This window comes from Taudactylus pleione, unplaced genomic scaffold, assembly GCF_031769625.1.
Source record: "Taudactylus pleione unplaced genomic scaffold, aTauple2 ptg001032l, whole genome shotgun sequence".
NCBI lineage: Eukaryota > Metazoa > Chordata > Amphibia > Anura > Myobatrachidae > Taudactylus > Taudactylus pleione.
In genome coordinates, this window is record NW_028285433.1 from 10,742,656 (window position 1) to 10,765,834 (window position 23,179).

At 44.2% G+C, this 23,179-nt stretch overlaps 1 protein-coding gene across 3 annotated transcripts in view; it reads left to right on the forward strand.

Moving 5' to 3' along the window:
* Positions 1-23,179, forward strand: part of TMOD1 (tropomodulin 1) — a 102,453-nt gene that overhangs the window by 23,893 nt on the left and 55,381 nt on the right. For all 3 annotated transcript variants that reach the window (XM_088461312.1, XM_088461314.1, XM_088461313.1), the window contains exons 2-3: positions 19,445-19,603; positions 20,122-20,278. In XM_088461312.1, coding sequence (XP_088317438.1) covers positions 19,484-19,603; positions 20,122-20,278 — 277 coding nt within the window. In that variant the 5' untranslated portion in view covers positions 19,445-19,483. The remainder of the gene's footprint in view (positions 1-19,444; positions 19,604-20,121; positions 20,279-23,179) is intronic.

A 23,179-nucleotide genomic window follows, 5' to 3' on the forward strand; every position in this document is an offset into this window, starting at 1 on the left:
AACATATCCGCTTCTAAAAATCCACAATTTAGTAAACATACTCCTTAGGGTCTATTTTCTTGAAAGTAATATTCCAACATCTACCAGCTACAGATCTAGTGAACTCTAAATAGACATTGAATGTTTCAATTACAATTAAAATGAATGGCATGTGATGAGATAAATGTCTATTTAACGTTTGCCACATCTGTATGGCTTTCATGGTTCCATTGGAATTGCAAATAAGCGATGAGTCCATCTTGCATTATTCAAATTGAAAAATCTGTTTTATAAGGAAAATAATAAGCATAATAGAAGTCACCTCAGAGATCTGTGAATGGTATAGAGTCACAAAACGCTTTTCGGCTTCTAATTTTCCAAATGTTGCTTGATAGGTTTCTGGAATCATATAATTGTTAATATTAATATGGCTTCTGTTCCACTGTCTAGGGATGGTGACTGGGAAACCAATATGTCATTCTCCATTCAGGATAATTAATGGTATTGTGCAGGAAAGTAAAACCGCATAATGACTAGACGATTTTTATGAACGATATGATATGGATGATAACGATATCGTTCAGCGCTATATCATTCATATCGTTCAGTGTGTATGCAGTGAACGACCAACGATGCACGCTCCTGCGGGTTGTTAACGATATCTTTTGTTGTCCTTATGTGCAGGGCAATCTGACAATATCATCAAGAATTGCCTGTTCAGAGATGTGGCAGGATGACTTCACTGAAAGATGTCTTTAAAGATATCTTTCAGTGTGTACACCCAATATGGCACTAAAGAAAGTTCAAGGGAAATCTTTCATCAATATCTTTCATACAGCAAATTGTCTAGTGTGTATGAGCTTTAAGAGAAACTAAAGAATAATGGTTTCTCTGAAGAAACATAAACTGAATTTGACCTGTAAACTGAAAACAAAATTATGTATCCTTTGTTAATTATAAATAGGATATATATTCCTGCTAAGCTGTTTATACTTTTTTTGTATCTTTTTGTTGGAAATTCTATATTTGCACCAAAGTCAATCAACCACTGACCTCGGTTGGGACATACAAATTAATAAATGTAAACATTTAACTAAAATGTTTCTATTTTTTCTGGGCCCCTACTAGTATTTCTTATCTTGGTATATAGCTTTTCAAGAATATGCATCTGTTATATAAATATCCATAACACTTAACTTACAATTATCCTATATCGGCAGTGTTCATTTGATAAAAATGGTGTCTTTCCTGAGACTTCTGTATGCCTTGCAAATGTGCCATCTTTTATTGATGACTAGGGACAAACAAAATATTAACTTTGCTTTCCGCCACTTTAATTGGAATGGTAAGCCCAAGATTAGTCTTAAGGCCAGTACACCTCGTAAGCGACTGCACCTGGCAGGGTGCCGGCATCGGCAAGTGTGTATGCATTCGGCAACATTGCCCTCGCTAATGATGTTGCCCATCAGACCTGCATGCATTTCCGACTGGTGATGTCACTGACGATGCGCGGGAGCACGCATCGTCAGTGACATTGAGGATGCACACTAGATGATGTGCCCGATATCTCGTCCGATCCAACAGGATCGGACGAGATATCGTCTAGTGTGTACCCGGCATTAAAATTTTACAATAATACAAGTTTGGTGGGTGGCATTAATTTCCCTCACTGCTCACTATACAATCAATCAGCTATTTGTCATTACATTAAAGACTGGTTATCTTCTCAGAACATGTACGCCCCTTCTACACTGGAGAAACAATTGTTACCGCTCCTTCATTTGGTGTCGTTCTTACATATGGCAAAAAAAGATGTCCCTCCCTCAGCTATAGGCAATCCTCTCTTTTGTTGTCTACACGGAGAGTTTGGTTTAAATGTAGAAATATGTGGAAATTGTTGTGTTCGCTCTAGCTCCGGCGGCAGGCAGGGCGCCGGAGCTAGAGAGGGCACTTTTCGGCGTGCGCGCACCCGAAAAGGGGACGTGGCCATTGAAAAGGGGGCATGTCTATAAGACGCATCACCTTTTCGGTACTCTTGGGGGCGTTCCCGGCACTTATGGACACGCCAGGCAGCCCCTAAGCGCTGCTGACAGGTAGAATAGATGCTGGGCACACGCGCTCAGCATCTATTCACCAGCGGTGACCGGGTCACCACACATTCCCCTGCCCACGGGACACTGTGACCCGCGGGTGAAGACGGCACCCGCAGGCTGTCTTAGCGGTGCGCTGCGCTGTGAGGGCAGGGCGCTTTTTGTCCTCCAGAAGGAGGGCAGGGCGCAGCGCCCCGCTAAAACAGCCTAGCGGGAATGCTAAAATTTAATGCATCCTCCTTGTTTTTCCTCCCACTGCGGGGCTGTCCTGATTTCCAGAGGGGCCATGACTCTTTCCCTGTTCCTCTTAGGCACATAAAGGCCTAGTTTCCATTAGTAGATGTCAGATGCGATAGACTTCTGACCTTATCCCAAGCCACAGATGAATTTAACTTCCTTTCAAATTGGTTACATTTGTGTGTTTTAACTAGGGGTGTGCACCGGCCACTTTTCGTGTTTTGTGTTTTGGTTTTGGATCTGGATCTTTCTTCGTGTTTTGGATCTGGATTGGTTTTGCCAAAACCACCCTTCCATGTTTTGGGTTCTGGGTTTTGTGTTTTGGATCTGTATTTTTTTAAAAAAAAGAATAAAAACAGCTAAAATCACAGAATGTGTTGGTTTTTCTGCTCCTATGCCATTATTAACCTCTTCCACTCATTTCCAGTCTATTCTGAACACCTCACACCTCACAATAGTGTTTTTATGTCCAAAAGGCTATGCTAAGCGACACGAGTGGTCGCACAAACATGTGGCCCATCTAGGAGTGGCACTGCAGTGGCAGACAGGATGGCAGTTTGAAAAACTAGGCCCCAAACAGTACATAATGCAAAGAAAAAAAAGAGGTGCAAGATGGAATTGTCCTTGGGCCCTCCCACCCACCCTTATGTTGTATAAATAGGACATGCACACTTTAACAAACCAATCATTTCAGCGCCAGGGTCTGCCACACGACTGTGGCTGAAATGATTGGTTCGTTTGGGCCCCCACAAAACAAGCCGGCAATTAATCTGTCCCTGCACAAACTGGCTCTACGGAGGCAAGATGTCGTCCTCATCCTCCTCATCCACCGATTCCTCAACCTCTTCAATGTTGTGTACATCCTCATCCTCACAGACTATTAACTCGTCCCCACTGGAATCCACCACCACAGGTCCCTCTGTACGTTCTGGAGGCTGGTCTCCCTGAAAGAGTTGGTAATTCATTTTTATGAACATCATCTTCTCCACATTTTGTGGAAGCAGCCTCCTACGCCTTTCGCTGACAAGGTTTCCGGCTGCACTAAACACTCTTTCGGAGTACACACTGGAGGGGGGGCAACTCAGGTAAAATAGAGCCAGTTTGTACAGGGGCCTCCAAATTGCCTCTTTTTCCTGCCAGTACAGGTACGGACTGTCTGACATGCCTACTTGGATGCTGTCACTGATGTAATCCTCCACCATTCTGTCAATGGTGACAGTATCATATGCAGTGACAGTAGACATGTCAGAAATTGTTGCCAGGTCCTTCAGTCCGGACCAGATGTCCAAACTTGGTCCTGCCTGCCCTACATCACCGCCAGCGGGTTGCTTAGGATACCTAAGTTTTTTCCTGGCAGCCCCAGTTGCGGGAGAAAATGAAGAAGGAGCTGTTGACGTGTCACGTTCCGCCTCAGCTGACAGTGTTTTCACCAGCAGGTCTTTGCACCTCTGCAGACTTGTGTCAGCCGGAAACAGAGACACCACATAGGCTTTAAACCTAGGATCGAGCACGGTGGCCAAAAATGTAGTGGTCTGATTTCAACAGATTGACCACCCTGGAATCCTGGCAAAGCGAATGAAGGACTTCATCCACAAGTCCCACATGCCGAGCGGAATCGCTCTGTCTTAGCTCTTCCTTCACTTTCTCCAGCTGCTTCTGCAAAAGCCTGATGAGGGGAATGACCTGACTCAAGCTGGCAGTGTCTGAACTGACTTCACGTGTGGCAAGTTCGAAGGGTTGGAGAACCTTGCACAACACGGAAATCATTCTCCACTGCGCTTGAGTCCGGTGCATACCCCCTCCTTTGCCTATGTCATAGGTGGATGTATAGGCTTGAATGGCCTTTTGCTGCTCCTCCATCCTCTGAAGCATATAGAGGGTTGAGTTCCAACGCGTCACAACCTCTTGCTTCAGGTGATGGCGGGGCAGGTTCAAGAGTGTTTGCTGGCGCTCCAGTCTTCGGCGTGCAGTCGCTGAATGGCGAAAGTGGGCAGAAAATTTTCAGGCCACCCAAAGCGTCTCCTGCACGCCCCTGTCGCTTTTCAGAAAATTCTGCACCACCAAGTTTATTGTGTGAGCAAAACATGGGACGTGCTGGAATTTGCCCAGATGTAATGCCCGCACAATATTGGTGGCATTGTCAGATATCACAAATCCCCAGGAGAGTCTAAGTGGGGTAAGCCACTGGGCGATGATTTCCCTCAGTTTCTCTAAGAGGTTGTCGGCGGTGTGCCTCTTACTGAAACCGGTGATACACAGCGTAGCCTGCCTTGGAACGAGCTGGCGTTTCTGAGATGCTGCTACTGGTGACGCTGCTGTTGTTGCTGCGTAAGGTGATACATCTACCCAGTGGGCTGTCACAGTCATATAGTCCTTAGTCTGCCCTGTTCCACTTGTCCACATGTCCGTGGTTAAGTGGACATTGGGTACAACCGCATTTTTCAGGACACTGAGGACACTTTTTCTGACGTTTCTGTACAGTCTCGGTATCGCCTGCCTAGTGAAGTGGAATCTAGACGGTATTTGGAACCGGGGACACACTACCTCCATCAATTGTCTAAATCCCACTGCACTAATGGCGGATACCGGACGCACGTCTAACACCAACATAGCAGTCAAGGCCTCAGTTATACGTTCTGCTTCAGGATGACTGCTGTCGTACTTCATCCTCCTCGCTAAGTACTGTTGGAGGGTCAATTGTTTAGTAAAAGTAGTGGTGTTCCTACTTCCTCTCTGGGATGATGAACGACTCCCAGCAGCAGCAACAGCAGCGGCAGAGGTAGGCGTAGCAATGCAGGATCCTCCGGAGGAATCCCGGATAGGAGAGTCAGTCATGCCAGAGACATGGCCTGCAGGACTACTTCCGATCCTGACTAAGGAGGAAATTGACGAGGAGGGAGTTGATGGTGTGGTTTGCAGGCGCTTGGATACAACAGGACAACGGGATTTAGGTGTCCCTGGACTGCTTACGGTCTTATCCAAAGTTTCTGAACTTGACCGTAACTTTTTATGAACGCGCTGCAGGTGACGTATAAGGGAGGATGTTCCTAGGTGGTTAACGTCCCTACCCCTACTTATTTCACCTTTACATATGGTACATATGGCAAGACAGTTGTTGTCCGGATTTGGATAGAAATATTGCCAGACCAAAGAGGTGGAATGTTTGGTCTTCTGCCCAGGCATGACCGTGATGGGCTTTTTCATCCCACGGACAACAACTGTCTCCCCCGGAACCTGATTTAAACAAACCACATCACCATCAGAATCCTCCTCGCCAACTTCCTCCTCAGCGCCAGCTACACCAGTATCCTCATCCTGTTGTACTTCAACAGTGACATCTTCAATTTGCATATCAGCAAGTGGACTGTGGGTGCTCCTTTCAGCACTTGCAGGGGGCGTGCAAATGGTGGAAAGAGCCACCTCTTCCCGTCCAGTGCTGGGAAGGTCAGGCATCGCAACCGCCACCACACTTGGACTCTCCTTGGGGATTTGTGATATCTTCTTAGAACGCACAGTTCTTCGCTGTGCTTTTGCCAGCTTAACTCGTTTGATTTTTTTTAGCAGGAGGAGGGCTTCCATCGTCATGTGAAGCTGAACCACTAGTCATGAACATAGGGAAAGACCTTAGCCGTTCCTTGCCACTCCGTGTCATAAATGGCATATTGGCAAGTTTACGTTTCTCTTCAGATGATTTAAATGTTTTTTTTAAGGTCATTTTCCTGAACTTTGTCATTTGGGATTGTATGTGCCCTCTACTATGACATTGGGCATCGGCCTTGGCAGACGACGTTGATGGCATGTTATCGTCTATGTCATGACTAGTGGCAGCAGCTTCAACACTAGGAGGAAGTGGTTCTTTCCCTATTTTATTTTTATCGGCGAAAGTTTGGTCCTCCATTTATGTTATATTGATTTGATATATACGTGCGGCTAAGGCGCACACAAACACAGAAAATATTTTTTTATTTTTGTTGGAGACTAGTGCACTTTGTGGGTTACACCACGCTTTAAGAAATGAGCCAGCCGGCCATTTACTTATGGGACACAGGCGCACGCTTGGCGCTGCTCCTTTGTTGATGCACGTGCAGCCACAGTGCACACAATTCACAAACACAGAAAATATTTTTTTATTTTGTTTGGAGTGCCCTTTGGGGGCTACAGCACCCTTTAATGGTCAAGCCAGCCGGCCCTTTACTTATGGGACACAGGCGCACGCTTGGCGCTGCTCCTTTGTTGATGCACGTGCAGCCACGGTGCACACAATTCACAAACACTGAAAATATTTTTTTGTTTTGTTTGGAGTGCACTTTGGGGGTTACAGCACCCTTTAACGGTCAAGCCAGCCGGCCCTTTACTTATGGGACACAGGTGCACGCTTGGCGCTGCTCCTTTGTTGATGCACGTGCAGCCACAGTGCACACAATTCACAAACACAGAAAATATTTTTTTATTTTGTTTGGAGTGTACTTTGGGGGTTACAGCACCCTTTAACGGTCAAGCCAGCCGGCCCTTTACTTATGACACAGGCGCACGCTTGGCACTACTTTGTTGATGCACGTGCGGCTACTGCGCACACAATTCACAAACACAGAAAATATTTTTTTATTTTGTTTGGAGTGTACTTTGGGGGTTACAGCACCCTTTAACGGACAAGCCAGACGGCTCTTTACTAATGGGACACAGGCGCACGCTTGTGCTGCTCCTTTGTTGATGCATGTGCAGCCACAGTGCACACAATTCACAAACACAGAAAATTTTTTATTTTTTTTTGCACTTGGGGAGAGCACCCCTGATGGACAGAGCACCCCCTGGACAACACTACAGCACCCCTTTAGGACTGGGACACTGCACAGGACTTTGGAGTGGACACAGCCCCTATGGACAACTGACTGCACAACACAGTCCAGCCAGCCCCTATGGACTTTGAAGGAGTGGACACAGCCCCTATGGACAACAGCAGCACAGCACAGCACAACATTACACTGCACTACACTACACATCCCAGCCAGCCCTAACTCCCACCCTCCCTCTTCACTGTCCACAGCCGAGTGAGAAAATGGCGCCGACGCGGGTACCTTATATAGGATCCAAAACCCGCGAGACCCGGAAGGCGGGATGATGAAGTTTTGCCTCGATTTCAGATCCGAGTCAGGCGGGAAAAGTCGAGCCTGACTCGGATCGGCCTCGGATCGGGGGGTTCGGATTTCAGAAAATCGGACGCGCTCACCCCTAGTTTTAACCAATTTGTCTGAACAACCATTTTTGACTATTTTCCAGTGTTTGTGAGCAAATGGACAATTGTCATTTGCTCCCATATCTTACCAGGTTGTCATTCCAACCAGCCAGATTGGACAGATATCTGACAGATAATGGTATAGTGTATGCCCAGCTTTACACATGCTCCCTTCTTATCCTGCGATCACCACACTGGTATGACTGTATGGCCTTAGCAATTCCTGCATCTTCAGCTCCCAAAATTTTAAATTCTCTCTTACTTCGAACACTTCCAGAAACAGCCTATAGAGAGATTCTATATAAGATTTTTTTATAGAGGTTATCCGTCACCTTCTTGAGCATCCTTGATCAGAGTAATTGATTCCCCAACGTGCCCAAACTGTGCTATTTCTCCTACTACACTGTACCATTGCTTCTCGGTATGCCGGCCAATAAAACAGTTTTGGATTCAGGTCAAGCAATATATTACGCCTGATTTGATTAATTTTCTCCCTTTCACTCCAGAGTGGGCTGTCTTGGGGATATTTAATGGTGAACTTAAACTGACCCAATGTAGCAGAACACTACTCACTATAGTCTCCTCTGCGGCTCGTGTGTCTTACAGCATTGGCTATCACCTTTGCTGTCTTCTCTTATGCTTTTCAGGGGCAAACTTTTCTCTATTTTCAAAATAGACTGGATTGAAGCCTCCCTCCACAAGGAGATACAGGTTAAACATTTTTCACTGTCAGGGGAAGCTATATTGACTCCGTACCCACTGATATTAAATCTCAAATTAAATCATGCTTTTAAACCACATAGTAGTACGCGACCCATATTTTGTTGATTGACCCTTCGGTGCAGGTAGAATCGTTTTTTGATTTCTATAATAATTTCTCCCCCCCCCCCCCTTTCACATCACATCTCCTTTTCTCACTGCATTTCTTTTTTTCTCCCCTTTTTTTCTGTTTATGTAAAATATAAAAACTAGAGCAGCTGGTGATATCTTATCTCAGTTTTACTTTGTTGATTCTATGTGGACTATATTATACTTTATGATATGACCTCACTCTTTTCTTGTTTCGACAAGTGATTTCTATTGTGATTATGATCCTGCTGTTATTTACTATTATTCATGTGATCACACTGCTTTTTAATGTTCTGTTTACTCTTCATTTGCACTTTTGTTGGCTATTCAGTAAAAACATTTTTGTAAAAAAACGTTTTTTATTTTGCCAAAAAGTTTCTATCTACTTTTAACCCCTTCACTGCTGAGGGTTTCATCATCTCTGTGCTGAGGACATATTTTCAAATTTGCGCTCGTCACATTACAAATATCAATGATTTTTTAAGTGTTAAACATAACAATTATAAACTTTTTTCTTTTTTTTTCTTCAGAAAATAGTTTTTTAGAGAATACCACAGTCTTCTTACTCATTCTAAAATGTTAAAAGAAATTTAACCCCAATGGACAATTTTGTTGTGACAGTTTAGAAATTTCTAATAAACACCACAATTAAATGCTTTGTGGCTCTTGTTTCGCCAGTAATCCACCTTTCCAATATAGTAAAAAGCAGGATTCCATCTGTAGGTTTTGATAATAAAAAAATCTCCACTTGAAAATATTATTTTTTTTTCAAATGTTCACTGTCTCGATTTAAATGGTTCATATGTGTAGTGAGAATATGGTAGCCCAACAAGGCCCATTTTATAAACAAAACCTACCTCACTAATGGAGGGACCTCTTGTTTTTATTTTACACAAGATGGAGATATGGGCTTTAGACCCCCCATCTGTAAAAAAGTCAATTTTGTTGTGTGCTATTTCAGTCAGGAGACTCCCCTCTTTCAAAAAATTGTACCCACGTGTGTGGGCCATTATGTGGGAGATATTGCATATCCCCAGACTCTATGATTAATCTCTATGGGGGCACACAGTTTAAAAGAGGGAACTCAATGAGGCAAAATTAAGCATTTTTGGTCCTAGACAACAAGTAACATCTTGTTATTCCAATGTCCTAGGTTAGTAGCATACCGCAGCGGTTGATGACGCTGTGCGCTGCCTGGTGACCGGATATTGGAATAACAAGATGTTACTTGTTGTCTAGGATGTAAACTTTGGCATGTGTTAAGCCACTCTGATAAAGGTTCGATATGAACCGAAACATCGACTTGACAGTTTGGCAATCTAGTGTCCCCTTGGAACAATAAAATAATATTTTGCTGTATTTGTCTGGTGGTGAGTGCCCCAGTCCATGCTATTGGACGAAGAATAAGGGATATATATGATCTGAATGGATCTTGGAGGCACCCCAGTTTTATCTTATTCAAACACTCCAGTGATATATATATATATATATATATATATATATATATATATAGTAGAAAAAAGAGTCAGCACATCCATATTAATCCATAGAAAAAGTATACTTTTTCTATGGATTAATATGGATGTGCTGACCCTTTTTTTCTACTGCGTAACATATTATGTGTTTGCACTCCGCATTGTTGCAATTTTTAAGTGTCTGCTGGTCTCATATGTACTGCTATATATATATATATATAGATACAGTGTCCAGCACTCCTTGTCAAATAGAGTATACTTAGTTGGTTGCCCACACAGGATGAGGTAGACAGAATATATACGCGGTGTGGCACTCCAAGCTATATATATATATATATATATAGGGTGCAGGACACTCCAGTGATAGATAGATAGATATATATATATAATTTTGGGTGGAGTCAGACAGTAGTAAAAAAGAGAGGTCAGTGTTGACCGTTTGGCGTTTTGACACATGCCAAGTCCAACATAGTCTTCTTGTCACAATTATGTGTGGATCCTTAAGCTGGGTACACACTATAAGATATATCCTACGATATATATCGTTCCTATGTGGATCGTAATGATAGATCATGGAGATCATATAGTGTGTACCCCCCATCGCGCGTGCACAGCAGTCATTAATTGCATAATCTCATCTGCTGTGCTGTACAGCAGAGGGGATGATGTGGTGAACGACACCATGCAGCATGGAATGATATTTATCGCACGGTTGTTCCCTGGATTGTGCAGTGAGTACGGTCGGTGTGATATATCGTTCTATCGTATCGTTCCGTTGGCTGGATACACATCGCATAGTATGTACCCAGCTTTAGTTGAGAGGAATGGAAGAAAATGTACCTGATCAAGATGAACAGCGACTTCTGCATAGATAATCATTCCGTATAGCATACGGTTATTGGTGACATCAGAAGGAGTCAGCCAATGTATGAATTCTGTTAGTGGTATGTAGACAAAAGATCTTGCAGGCACATTAAATATTGGTAACCCGCAATGTTTCAGAAACAGAGCGATTCCCTTCCTAGACTTGGAATGTCTCTAGATTATGCTTTGACTGATTAAACGGACAAAGATATTGCTAAAAAATTGTTAATCCTATTACTACATAATTAATTGGTAATGTATTGATGGTTAACCATTGTCACCTCTTTGGGATGTGTTATCTTTATAACACATAATTTGGGATGTGTTTATCTTTATATCATTGTCAATTACATACTGTACACAGGATAAAAAAATAAGGATATAAAAGTTGTTGCCACCTTTGATAATACAGCAAACAAGCTTCCTTTTATATTACTTACATGTAAGGAAAGGAAATTGCCCCTGTGTGACGTCTTGTGTGATATCACAAAGTGTAAGAAACACCTTGGGTACATGTGAGTCAAGCTGGCCACAGACATAGCGATGTGTTCACGATCCGACATTGTGCACGATTTCCCTTGACAACTCTCCTCGGCAGCTCTGCGCACGATTTGGTGTTTGCAGTGTCCAATCTTCAGACGATCTATCATGCAGTAAGACTTTTTCCAGTGCATTTGTATCCCAGACTGGCAGATCTGCCCTACAGCAGATCTGAAGATGCGATGTGTGACCAGCGCGGACGCGCATCGCATCGTGATTGTCAGTGGGGACTCACGATTTTCTCACGATTTGGCCATTTTTTACACGATCCGTCGTTACAATGTGTCAGAATCGGCCAGATCAGGTAAAAATCGCCATGTGTGTGGCCAGCATTACTGTAGAATGAATTTTAATATAATATATGAAAGCCTGTTGGAGACACCTAGGGGTAAATTTACTAACATTCGAGCTTGGTCGAGTTTGATTTTTTTAATCTTGATTTGCATTGCCGAATCTCTGGTGATTTTCCCGTTTTTCATCTCGCAAATTTAAAGAAGTGAGTTTAGCTGAAAGTGAGTTTTCCGATGGTGAAGTAGATCGAGATATCTCCCCCGAGTTGCAAGTTAAAATGAGATTACTGTCCCGAGATACTGTCCCGAGATTGCAGTGATTTCTCTATGCAAATCTCTCCCGAGCTAGCAGCCTGCGCATATCAGTGAGATATGTGAAAGCTGCTTGTGTGTTATACCTGTAGAAGAAGGGTTAAATAACAAAAAAAAATTATGCAGGGTCCCCCCCCCCAAAAGCATGAACAAAATGAGTAGGGTTCCCCCGTAATTTAGGAACCAGCACCTGGCTGCAGGGCTAGTGCTGGTTTTAAATATAGGGGGTAAAAAATTGCGTAGGGGTCCCCCTATATTTAAAACCAGCCCCGGACCCAAACCGACCGGGATGTAATGCCATAGCCAGGAGAACCTATTACCAGGTCTCCATGGCCAAAGCACTCTCACCCCAAGCTGGTCAGGCCAAGCCAGGGATCTCAGGGAAGGTGGGGACCGCCCCTCTGCAGGTTTGCTGTAATCTCACCCGAGATTGAAATCTCGAATCCAACGGGGCCTTTTCCATTACGCGACCTGAAAAACTGAACGTCTAGCGTTCAGTCCTTCAGGTCGCCGGGTGTGGTGCCCGCACTGAACGGCGTTCACTGAACTCTTTCAGTGCAGGATCCCGACCTCCTATGTGGGAACATGTGTAACCTGACGATCGCCGTCGGGTTGACCAGCATATTCCGTAGATAGTCGGGGTCGGCAAGGACCCAGGGTGCACGCGCATCGCTGGTCCTTGTCGGCTATCTATTAGATAACTTTCTGAACAATGCGACCAGAACCGCCTGGTTTTGGTCGGATCATTCAAAAAGTTGTGTAATGGATAGGCCCCTTTAGTAAATTTGCAAACTGCATCTTTTTCATGAAAAGTACTTCCAAGTTTGCCCGATGGTGAGAAGATTCCAGTTTTTGCAATCTCACCTGAGTTTTACGAGTGAGATTAAAGAACTCTCTCCCAAACTCACCAGAGTTTGCCTTTAGTATATTTGCGAGATGAAAAACATACCTAAACTCACCCCAGATTGCAATCTCGACCAAACTCGAATCTTAGTAAATTTACCCCCTAGTGTAAGCTGGGACCCTGTGCAGTTTGGAAACCAGACAAGAATGTAAACAGAATAAAGGAGACTTTGACATGCGTGGTACAATACAATGTATAAACCATATTTTTTACCACAGTGGCCATGGCTAACAGCACCATACTGTATTCGCTTAGCATTTATTTTCTAGTATGTTCTTAAAATGTCCATGGAAGTGCCATGGAATATGTTGGGGTTTTTTTTTGTCTTGGAAATATTGAAGAACATTAACAATTTGGTTTTGCTTCAGTTCTCCTGCATACTAGTACATCCATGAGCACTCACAGCCTCTCAGGAGCTGCTCTGTGCAAAGTGTAAATGTCACAATATAGTCTAACCTCCAATCACTATTGTGCCGCACCTATCATTAAGTAGAGTTGTTAATAATTATCCTAAAATATTGCTTGGTTTAGAGTGAGATGACATTAGACAGTTTTTATTATTTTGTTAACTAGGTTAGTGGGCAGTAGTAAACAGCTTCTGTTCCTTATTTTCCTGATTTTTGATGACCTGCCATATTACCTGACCTATCCTGCTCCCTAGTATTCCTGAGACTCAGGGGCGTTAGTTCATACCAGGAGCCTGGAGGCGGGATAGTTGTTGGTGCTCATCACATTTATGCGCCTTAAGGTAGGCAAGCAATAGCCGGAGCTCCTGGTGAGTGGCTGGGCATTAGGACAAGTCCACTCTTTAGTAACAGATATGTAAAGGAAGGCCCCTACTGTGTGGCAGAATGTGTGTAAGGGGTACTACTGTGTGAATAAGGGAAGCGGTGCAAGTATGGAGGTATGGCGTACCATTAAGAATTTTGTAGCCACTATGCCGTATTCCCTACCACTTTACCGCCGGCAGGACAGAAGGCAGGTCCGGGACAGCCGCAGCTGCCGATAGACAGCACAATAAGATGGTTTTTTGTCTACAGACGCAGCAGTGTGACGTCATGATGCTGCATCACTGGACACTAGAGCTGCCGAGCTGCAAGCAGCAGCAGGAGAAAAAGTTAAGTGTGGAGACACGGGTCGGGGGCTGCAGATGAACACACTGGTTGGCTGGGGAGCCCACCTTAGAGACGATGCTAAGAGACATGTGAGGGCTGATTTACACAAAGAGGGAGGCTGATTTACACTGAGGAGGTGGCTGATTTACACAGGGGGAGACTGATTTATAAGGGAGGGAAGGCTGACAGACACAGAGGAGGAGGCTGAGACACGGGAGACTGAGAGACACAGGGGGAGGCAGAGAGACATGGGGAGAGGCTGTGAGACTCAGGTGAGGGGGAGGCTGAGGGACACAAGGGAAAGCTGAGGGACACAAGGGAGGGGGTTGTGGCTGAAAGACACGGGGCAGGAAACTGGAAAGGAGGCTGGAAAGAAATAAGGGGCAGAAGGCTTGAAGGGATACAGGGGGCAGGAGGTGAGACGGGGCACAAGTCTAGTTGAACCTCTGTTGTATGATGGTGACATTGGTTATATTCCTACACAAACAGGCATTTTCTGGACCATGTGATCTCCTACGTGAATAGTAAGTACCAACTGAAGACACTGTCTGCCCAAGGGGGACCAGTTTGTTAAGTGGTTCCTCCTTGCGAGAAACCACCATATAGGTAAAGTGACGAGAAATGGGTGACACCTGGCCATGTCCTTTTGTTTACGTGCGTGCCGAAAGTGCATATAATACCACTAAAAATGTTTTTCCACTTGCACCACTGAATAAGGGGCTCTACTGTGTGACATAATGTGTATAAGGAGTACTACTGTGTGAAATAATGTGTATAAGGGGCACTATTGTGTGGCATAATGTGTATAAGGGGCACTATTGTGTGGCATAATGTGTCTAAGGGGCACTACTCTGGTATAATGTGTATAAGGGGCACTACTGTGGCATAATGTGTATAAGAGGCACTACTGTGTGGCATAATGTGTATAAGGGGTAATGTGTATAAGGGGTACTATTGTTTGGCAAAATGTGTATAAGAGGCACTAGTGTGTGAAATGTGTCTAAGGGGCGCTACTCTGTTGTATAATGTGTATAAGGGGCACTACTGTGTGGCATAATGTGTATAAGGGGTACTACTGTGTGGCATAATGTGTTTAAGGGGCACTACTGTGTGGCATAATGTGTATAAGGGGTACGACTGTTTGGCATAATGTGTATAAGAGGCACTACTGTGTGGCATAATGTGTCTAAGGGGCACTGCTCTGCGGTATAATGTGTATAAGGGGTACTACTGTTTGGCATAATGTGTATAAGAGGCACTACTGTGTGGCATTTGTGTCTAAGGGGCACTACTCTGTGGTATAATGTGTATAAGGGGCACTACTGTGTGGTGTAACATAAGTAAGAGGAAAATAGAACTGTCAAGAGGACATATTTGTAGGTTTTTGCTAATTTATAGTTTGCAGGGGAGCGCCGAACACCGTTGCACTGGCCCTGATAATGGATATTAATATTGGTATATATTATGGATGTTTAAATTGGTAACCTGCTGTGTTGTACAGTATATGAGCATTGCAGGGCTCCTAATCTAGATGATGGATTACTGTTTATCATGGAGAAAGGTTTATGTAGCTTTAGTAGGCTTATGAATATTAAATGTGGGTGTCATAGGGATTAATATTTTTGGAAGCATGTGATCGCCTTTCTGTGGTTCATCTTCAATTACAGGGAATGTGTGTAAAGGTTAAAAGTCATTACATGAAACTAAAAAAAGAAGCAGGGGAAATTCACATTATATAATCTGTTTCTCAGAGATGGCTTCTTTAATGCCTTTTTGTCTTTTCTGGTAATGGTGATTATCATACAATGTCTAATAAATTGTCATCGGTACCTGTCTTCCTGAATACAGTTGTACATTTTAGCTAATCTCAAAGTAAGATAATGTTTAATTAATTCTACTGCCAGCCCAGCAAGATTTTGGGGCTGATTCTGTGCACAGATCTCTGTGCGAGGATGCAAACAATGAGTTTTGGCATACTACACATGCACAGATATGAATTTATGCTATGTTGCGTATGCCCATGCTATTCTGACTTGTACATAACTCGGCCAGATCAATCTTTCTGTGTATTATGTGCGTTTTGGAGTGACGATTGGGCAGTGCATGTGCACGGAACCCTCCTGTCTTGTAAGCGTGTCCTAGGAGTCATGGGTGTGTATCTAAAGGTGAGTAAACTCTAGGACGATGGATCGGCCATCCTGCCTATCCGCCGTCCTATCTGACGATTGGTATGTATGTGTACACTTACCAAACCTCGGCCTGATGTGTCGTGACTGACGTCACAACTGGGCGGGCATTTACATATGCCTGTCCAGTTGTGATGTCAGTCACCGGCGGCCTCTGCAGCAGGTATACATTCAGTCGTTTGACCGCCCGTACACACAGCACGAGAAACTAAAATATCTACAGCTATATCGCCATCGGCTGTACTGCACAGCCGATGTAATATGTCTGTAAACAACGTACAGTAGTTCACAGACATATCGTCTGTACATATTGGCCAGCCAGTGGCGTAACGTGGAGGGGTCGAGCGGGGCAAGTGTTTTAGCACTGCAGCCAATAAGAGTCAGACAGACTATTATTGGCTGCTGCAAACCAGGGCCGGAGCCAGGCTGGAGCTCACTCATGAGCTCCACCTTCCGGCTCCCACAGTGGGTGAAGGGAGACATCATGACATCTCTTCCATAGTGCAGAGCGGGACTTAAGGAGCAGACGGCGGCGGGCGCAGGAGTGGGGATTCGGATAAGTAAAGTGTGTCTATTACTGGTGCATACTGTTTCTAGAGGGCGTTCCCCTTTACAACTGCTACTTGACGACAGTTGCCCTAGCGAGGAAGCTCCCCTGGTCACATAGGCTCATACAGTGTGGAAGCAAGCTCGTGCTTTAGTGGGGTGTGAGGGTTTTTACCCTGATCTATCCTTGTGGTATTCTTCAGCTCTTGGAGAATTGGCCCTATTTGATGGTAACTCCTTATGGTCCAGGAGGGGAATTTTCTCCCTTGGAAATTTGGTTGAGATGACAATCTTGGGTGAGTTTAGGCATGTTTTTCATCTCGCAAATTTACTAAAGACAAACTCAGGTGTGTTTGGGAGAGATTTCTTTATTCTCACTTGTAAAACTCGGGTGAGATCTCAAACTCGAAACAACTCACCATTGGGCAAACTCGGAAGTACTTTTCATGTAAAAAATGCAGCTCTCAAATTTACCAAGAATTGAGATTACAATCTTGGGTGAGATTACAGCAAACTCACAGAGAAATTGAAATTTCAAAAACTCCACCTCCTGAGCTGCGATACTGGCAGAAACATACACAGATCAGTGTACTTAATTTAAAGTGTTTATATTTAAAACAAATTACGTAGGATCCCCCCCAAAAGACATAACCAGCCCCGGACTGGTCAGCCAGTCCTGGTTCCAAAAATTACGGGGAACAAAACGAGTAGGGTTCCTCCATAATTTAGGAACCAGCACCTGGCTGCAGGGCCAGTGCTGGTTTTAAATATAGGAGGGAAAAAAATGCGTAGGGGTCCCCCTATATTTAAAATCAGCACCGGACCCAAACTGACCGGGGTGTAATGCCACAGCCAGGAGACCCTATTGCCGTATCTCCATGGCCAAAGCACTCGCACTCCAAGCTGGTCAGGCCAAGCAGGGAGGTGGGGACCCCCAAAAAAGGGGTCCCCCCTCTCCCGAAACCCCAGGCTTGATCTGAAGTCGGGGCTCTTCCCCACACCCCTGGGCTGTGGGTACGGGTGGTAATAATGTGTTAAATAGTTATAAACTATTGTATTTTACAGTGGAACTACAGGTGCCAGCATGCCTGCACTTTTGCACTTGTGGAACTGCAAGTGCCAGCAGACGGCCAGTACCCGTATCTCCACTGTTAAATAAATAGTTAAAAAAAGACAGTACACACACACCATCTAAAGTAAAACTTTATTACACACCTACTTCACTCACACATACTTACCTGTTGCCAGCTGGTCTGTCCCCTTGTCCCATGTAGAATCCATTTGGATGTACCTGGAATAAAGACCTGATACTCACCTCCATCCTCGCGCTGCTGTCCTTAGCATCCAGGGGTCTTGGCAACATAACAAACCGAGTAATGGAACCCATACGGACAAGTATTGGTATGTGTTGTCACACACAACAATACTTGCGAATGACAGCTGATGGGCCTCCTTGGAAAATCCCACGGCCCGCCAGCCAATCAGAGGCCGCTTTACATGTAGCAGCCACTCATTGGCTGGGACCCACGTGTAACCTGATATGTGCAGGCTGCTTGCTCGGGAAAGTTTTGCAGAGAGAAAACACTACAATCTCGGTGAGTAATCTCATCTAAACTTGCTACTTGGGGAAGAAATCTCGATCTGCTTCACCATCCGAAAACTCACTTTCAGCTAAACTCATTTCTTAGTAAATTTGCGGTTTAAAAACAGGAAAATCACCCGAGTTTCGGCGATGCAAAACGAGTTTAAAAAATAAAAAAAACTCAATCAGACTCGAATCTTAGTATATTTACCCCTAAGTATCAAAATGTTCAAAGGGGTTGGATGCGGGATACTGGCGCTCAGGATCCCGACAGGGTTAGGATACAGACACCTGCAGGTAGGTATCCTAACCCCGCCCCTAAACCTAACCCTCCCTCCCCGCAACCTAAACGGAACCCTCTTACCCCCACAGCCTGGCCCTAACCCTCCCCCACAGCCTAACCCTAACCCCACACCACAGCCTAGCCCTATCCTTCCCCCTAGTGCCTGACCCCCCCACTAACCCTAATACTTAATGTTAGGATGCCGGTGGTCGGGATGCTGGCGCTGGGATTCTGACTGATGCTGAGATTCCGGCGCTGGCATTCTGAGCGCTGGACAGTTGGGATATGAACTACATCTCGTTCAAAGCTAGTGATTTAAGGCTTTGGAACCTATTTATCAAATAATATTTGCGGGATATTTCCTGAAAACCTTCGTTTTCAGGTGATACCTGCCAGTATCCCCGGAATGTACCATGGAGGAAGTGCTATCTGATATCTGCTGCAGTCCTTCTACTTCTGTCAGCAGTCGCAGCCCCATAGATTTCTATGATGGCTGCAAAGCTGTCAGATTTACCAGTTTGGTCCTGATGGGTAACGTCATCTCCAGATGGAGTTACCCCACAGTAGCCTATGGGCTACATTTCACAAAAATTACAGGGTAAGTCTGGAACCCTCCCCAGCAATGACCGCCACACAAGTGTGAAGAGTAGACTGCGCATGCGCAGGAGTTCCGATGCTGATGCGGTCACTTCATTCCTAAGACATTGCAGGGACGGGCTTCTTTCGGAACCTCTGTCCCTGCAGGTGGATATTGATACATTCGGCAGGTTTGTAATTTTTTATTTCCGCAAATAGCAACAATAAAAAATTGGAGCTATCGGGTCTAAAACCCAATAATTGATAAATATGCCCCTCTATCTTGTTCAAGTGAGATAATTATTGTACTTGTATTTCATACCTTACATATACATTTATTTATTTTTTTAAGACTTCAGACTTTACTGTCTTTGTTCTCGCAGGTTCATCTTTGGCAAAGTGAAAACCAGAATATATAGAAAATGCTAAGCAGAATAGGCTTAGAAAAGTACCGGGATGTTGATGAGGATGAGCTCTTAAACAAGCTAACTGATGAGGAACTGAGAGCTCTGGAAGGAGAACTGGAAGAATTAGACCCAGATGTACGTATCACTATTTTTTTAATATGTTAGATAATCTGAAACTATATTATTGATTTTCTGTGTGTATTGTGTGAAAGTTACAGTGTAATTGACACACTCCAAGGTATATGTTTATTAAACACATTTAGTGCCTAATTCAGAGTCGCACATTATGTCATGTCAGACGTAGTTGTGCATAGTTATGTTTTTGTGCTTACATCTATTTCGCACCACACATGCATCCTGATTGTATTTCGTACAGAGTCACAGTTGCGATTTCAGACGCACGCACAGAGAAGTTCATTGAAAATGTATTGGGCGTGTATAAGGTCACTAACGTGTAACCAGCAAAAGACGCAGACTGCGTTTGACTCAGGATCACTTAATCTAGTCACAGTATATATCTTAGGAAATAATTTTCATTTAGGGAGACGCTATTTTACTGCTGCCTACCACATAGCAGTTTGTGTAGTAGTGCAGTTGGTTTATGATTTCTACAGATCTGACAAAAGATAATATAATCTGTCCTTTCTTTGTAGAATCAGTTATTGCCTGCTGGTTTAAGACAAAGGAACCAAACAAATAAAACACCAACAGGGCCTTTCCAGCGAGAATCCCTCCTTGGCCATTTAGAAAAGCAAGCTAAGGAAATAAAAGACAGGGACGATCTTGTGCCTTTCACTGGAGAAAAAAGAGGTACGTCTTGTCTCTGACAGAAGCAATGGTGGCAATTAGGTGAAAATAAAATCATTCTTACCTACCTCTCACTATTTCTCTATGGAAGATCACGGGGAGGAGGTCCAGGGGGTAAGAGCTGGGGGCATGATGTAATATGCGTTCAGTCGCACTCCCAATTGTAAAATGTGTCACCACACATTGGTGGAGGGACCATGACAAAGCCATTAGCCGCAAATCATACCCCAGCCCTGCCCACTTCATTATGGAGGTGGACGGGGATCAGGGAGTGTGAACTCTAATAAATCGATGAGTCGTGTAGCCATCAGTCTAGTAATAGTCAGACACTATCAGGTCTATTACAGGTTACTTTTTGAGGATTCACAGTGTTTTCAATTAAGCAAGGTCATACTAGCTACAAGATTCCGTCATCTGTTGTAAAAAAGGTCCCTGCTGCACCTGTTTAATTTGTTCAAGAGTTGCAAATTAATAAAATGGATGGTGGAGGTTATATTAGTCCAAATGAGTGGCTGCTATATACATCCCTGGTGAGTGGAGGTTATATTTGGCCCTTTGGAGTGCTTTTATTTAACAAAACAGGGCTGTCCTTTTGTTCCCTTGTCTGGCAATCATTCTTTCGTAAGGACTGGCCATAAATAGACACAGTGTAACATTCTTTTCTTCTTACTGTGTCTGTTCTGCTTGTTATCTCACACCCAGAGGATCACACAATGCTCATATGATATACCACTTTTAGCTTACATTAAATGCACTTCAAAGGATTTTTGCCATAAAGCCTTTCAAAGAACTTTATAATTTTGTCTGTTACATCTACGGCTGATTACATTTTAAAATTATTTGCAAAATATTGTTTACAGTCCTTTTTTTTGTTATGGAATAAACTGATGTCAGACAGGGTGTTGTAATTTAAGAGTGCAAGATGGCATAAACAAAGCAAAAATCAGTTTGATCTTGCTTTTGTGTATACCCAAATCTGTAGAAGTTTGCACAGGCCAAAAGGAGGAGATGGGAAGTATGGAAATATGAAGCAACAGATCTTTGTATAAGAAGGGTTAGGAAAGGCACATGGAAAAGGAAGCCAGTATGGTTCATAAAAGAAGTATAAACTAGCGTGAAAGCAAAAAAGAGGGTATTTAGGAAATATAAGCAGACTCAGAATAATGAAGGCAAAGAGGTGTATCTTGTCAGAAGGAAGGAGGACAAGAAGGTGATCAGATGTGCAAAGGCAGAGGCTGTAGAGAAAAGGCCCAGTCAGTAAGTAAAGGGGCCAAAACTTTTTTAAGTATATAAATGAAAGAAGAAAATCAAATGGTGGAATATTAAGAATGACAGTGAGGGGTAAATTTACTAAGATCCGTGTTGGTCCCGATTTATCCCGATTTTCAACTCGGATAGGATCGATCAAAAACAGCCGTTTTTTTTTCACTTTTTCACAGGATCGTTTTGATTGATGGTGTATTTGGTCGTTCCTGTCCGTTTTGAAGGCCCAAATTTATCTCCCGAACAAGCAGCCTGCACATATCAGTGAAATATGTGCAGGCTGCTTGTTTTTTTATTTTGCTTTAAAGGTTAATTTTTCCTTAAAAATTTCCGTGAGGTCACCCCCCAAAAGGCTAACCAGGTTGTTTACAATACGAGGAACAAAATGTTGGTACCTAATTTACGGTGGAACCCTACTCATTGTGTTCCCCGTAATTTTAGGTACCAGGACTGGCTGGCAAGTCCGGGGCTGGTTAGCCTTTTGGGGGGGGACCTCACATCTTTTTTTTAAAAAAAATGAACCATTACAACACACTTGCCATTCAGAAACATACACAAATCACACTAATTTGTGTATGTTGAATGACAACTCGCAGCTCAACTTCTATTGAGTCCCTGATTTGAGTGTAAAACGGGCGACTTTAGCAAAACGAATAATGGTAACTTCCCGATTTGTATGAAATAAGTGAAAAGTACTTCCAAATTGAGCCGATGGTGATATCATTTATATTGTACAAAACGGCTGAATTTGCGGCATTAAACCACCCGAATTCAACCTGAAAAAATGAAGAAATCACCCGACTTTTATGATAGTAAATTCCCGATTTGCAAAAAGTGATATCATCACCTGAAAATGCAAATTGGGACCAACACGAATCTTAGTAAATTTACCCCTGAGAGTCTTGTGGAGGGAGACAAGGCCATAGCAGATCATCTAAATCAGGGGTGGCCAACCCGCGGCTCTCGAGCTGCATGTGGCTCTTTTGTGCTTCCCTTGCGGCTCCCAGCTCGGCAGCCCCCCACTGGTACTGAGCGCTGGTCTCTGAAGCGATCAGAGACTAAAGAAGCCTCTGATGGCTTCAGAGGCCAGTGTTCCCAGTGATGCAGTGCGCTGGTGATGTCATGATGTCACCCACGATGTGAGGAGCCCGCACACCTGCTGGATCCAGTTAGATCCAGCAGGAAGCGGCAGCAGCGACGACGGGACTCGGGAGCCCTGGCTGCGTGGAGCAGTGCCAGCATGAGCACATGTAAGTGTCTTCATAGGGGTGTGGGTTGAGAGGGGGAACTAGTACTGGGGGCACTACCTTAGGGGGCACGACTACAGGGAGCATTGCAGAAGGGGCACAAGTACTGGGGGCATTGCTTAATGGGCACAGCTACAGGGGGCATTGCTTATTGGGCACAACTACAGGAACTACAGGAGGCATTGCAGAAGGGGCACAGGGGGTCATTCAGACCCGCTCGCGAGCAAAGGACGCTTGCAAGCCGGTCGATGTTGTGCAAATACGCATGCGCATGACGGAGGGAGCTCCGTCGTGCGCATGCGCGAGACCCGGCAAGCGACGAGGAATACGTCGCTCGGGGTCTCGCACCAAAGGGGGCGTGCTGTCGATGGTGAGTAACAGCACGCCCCCTTTG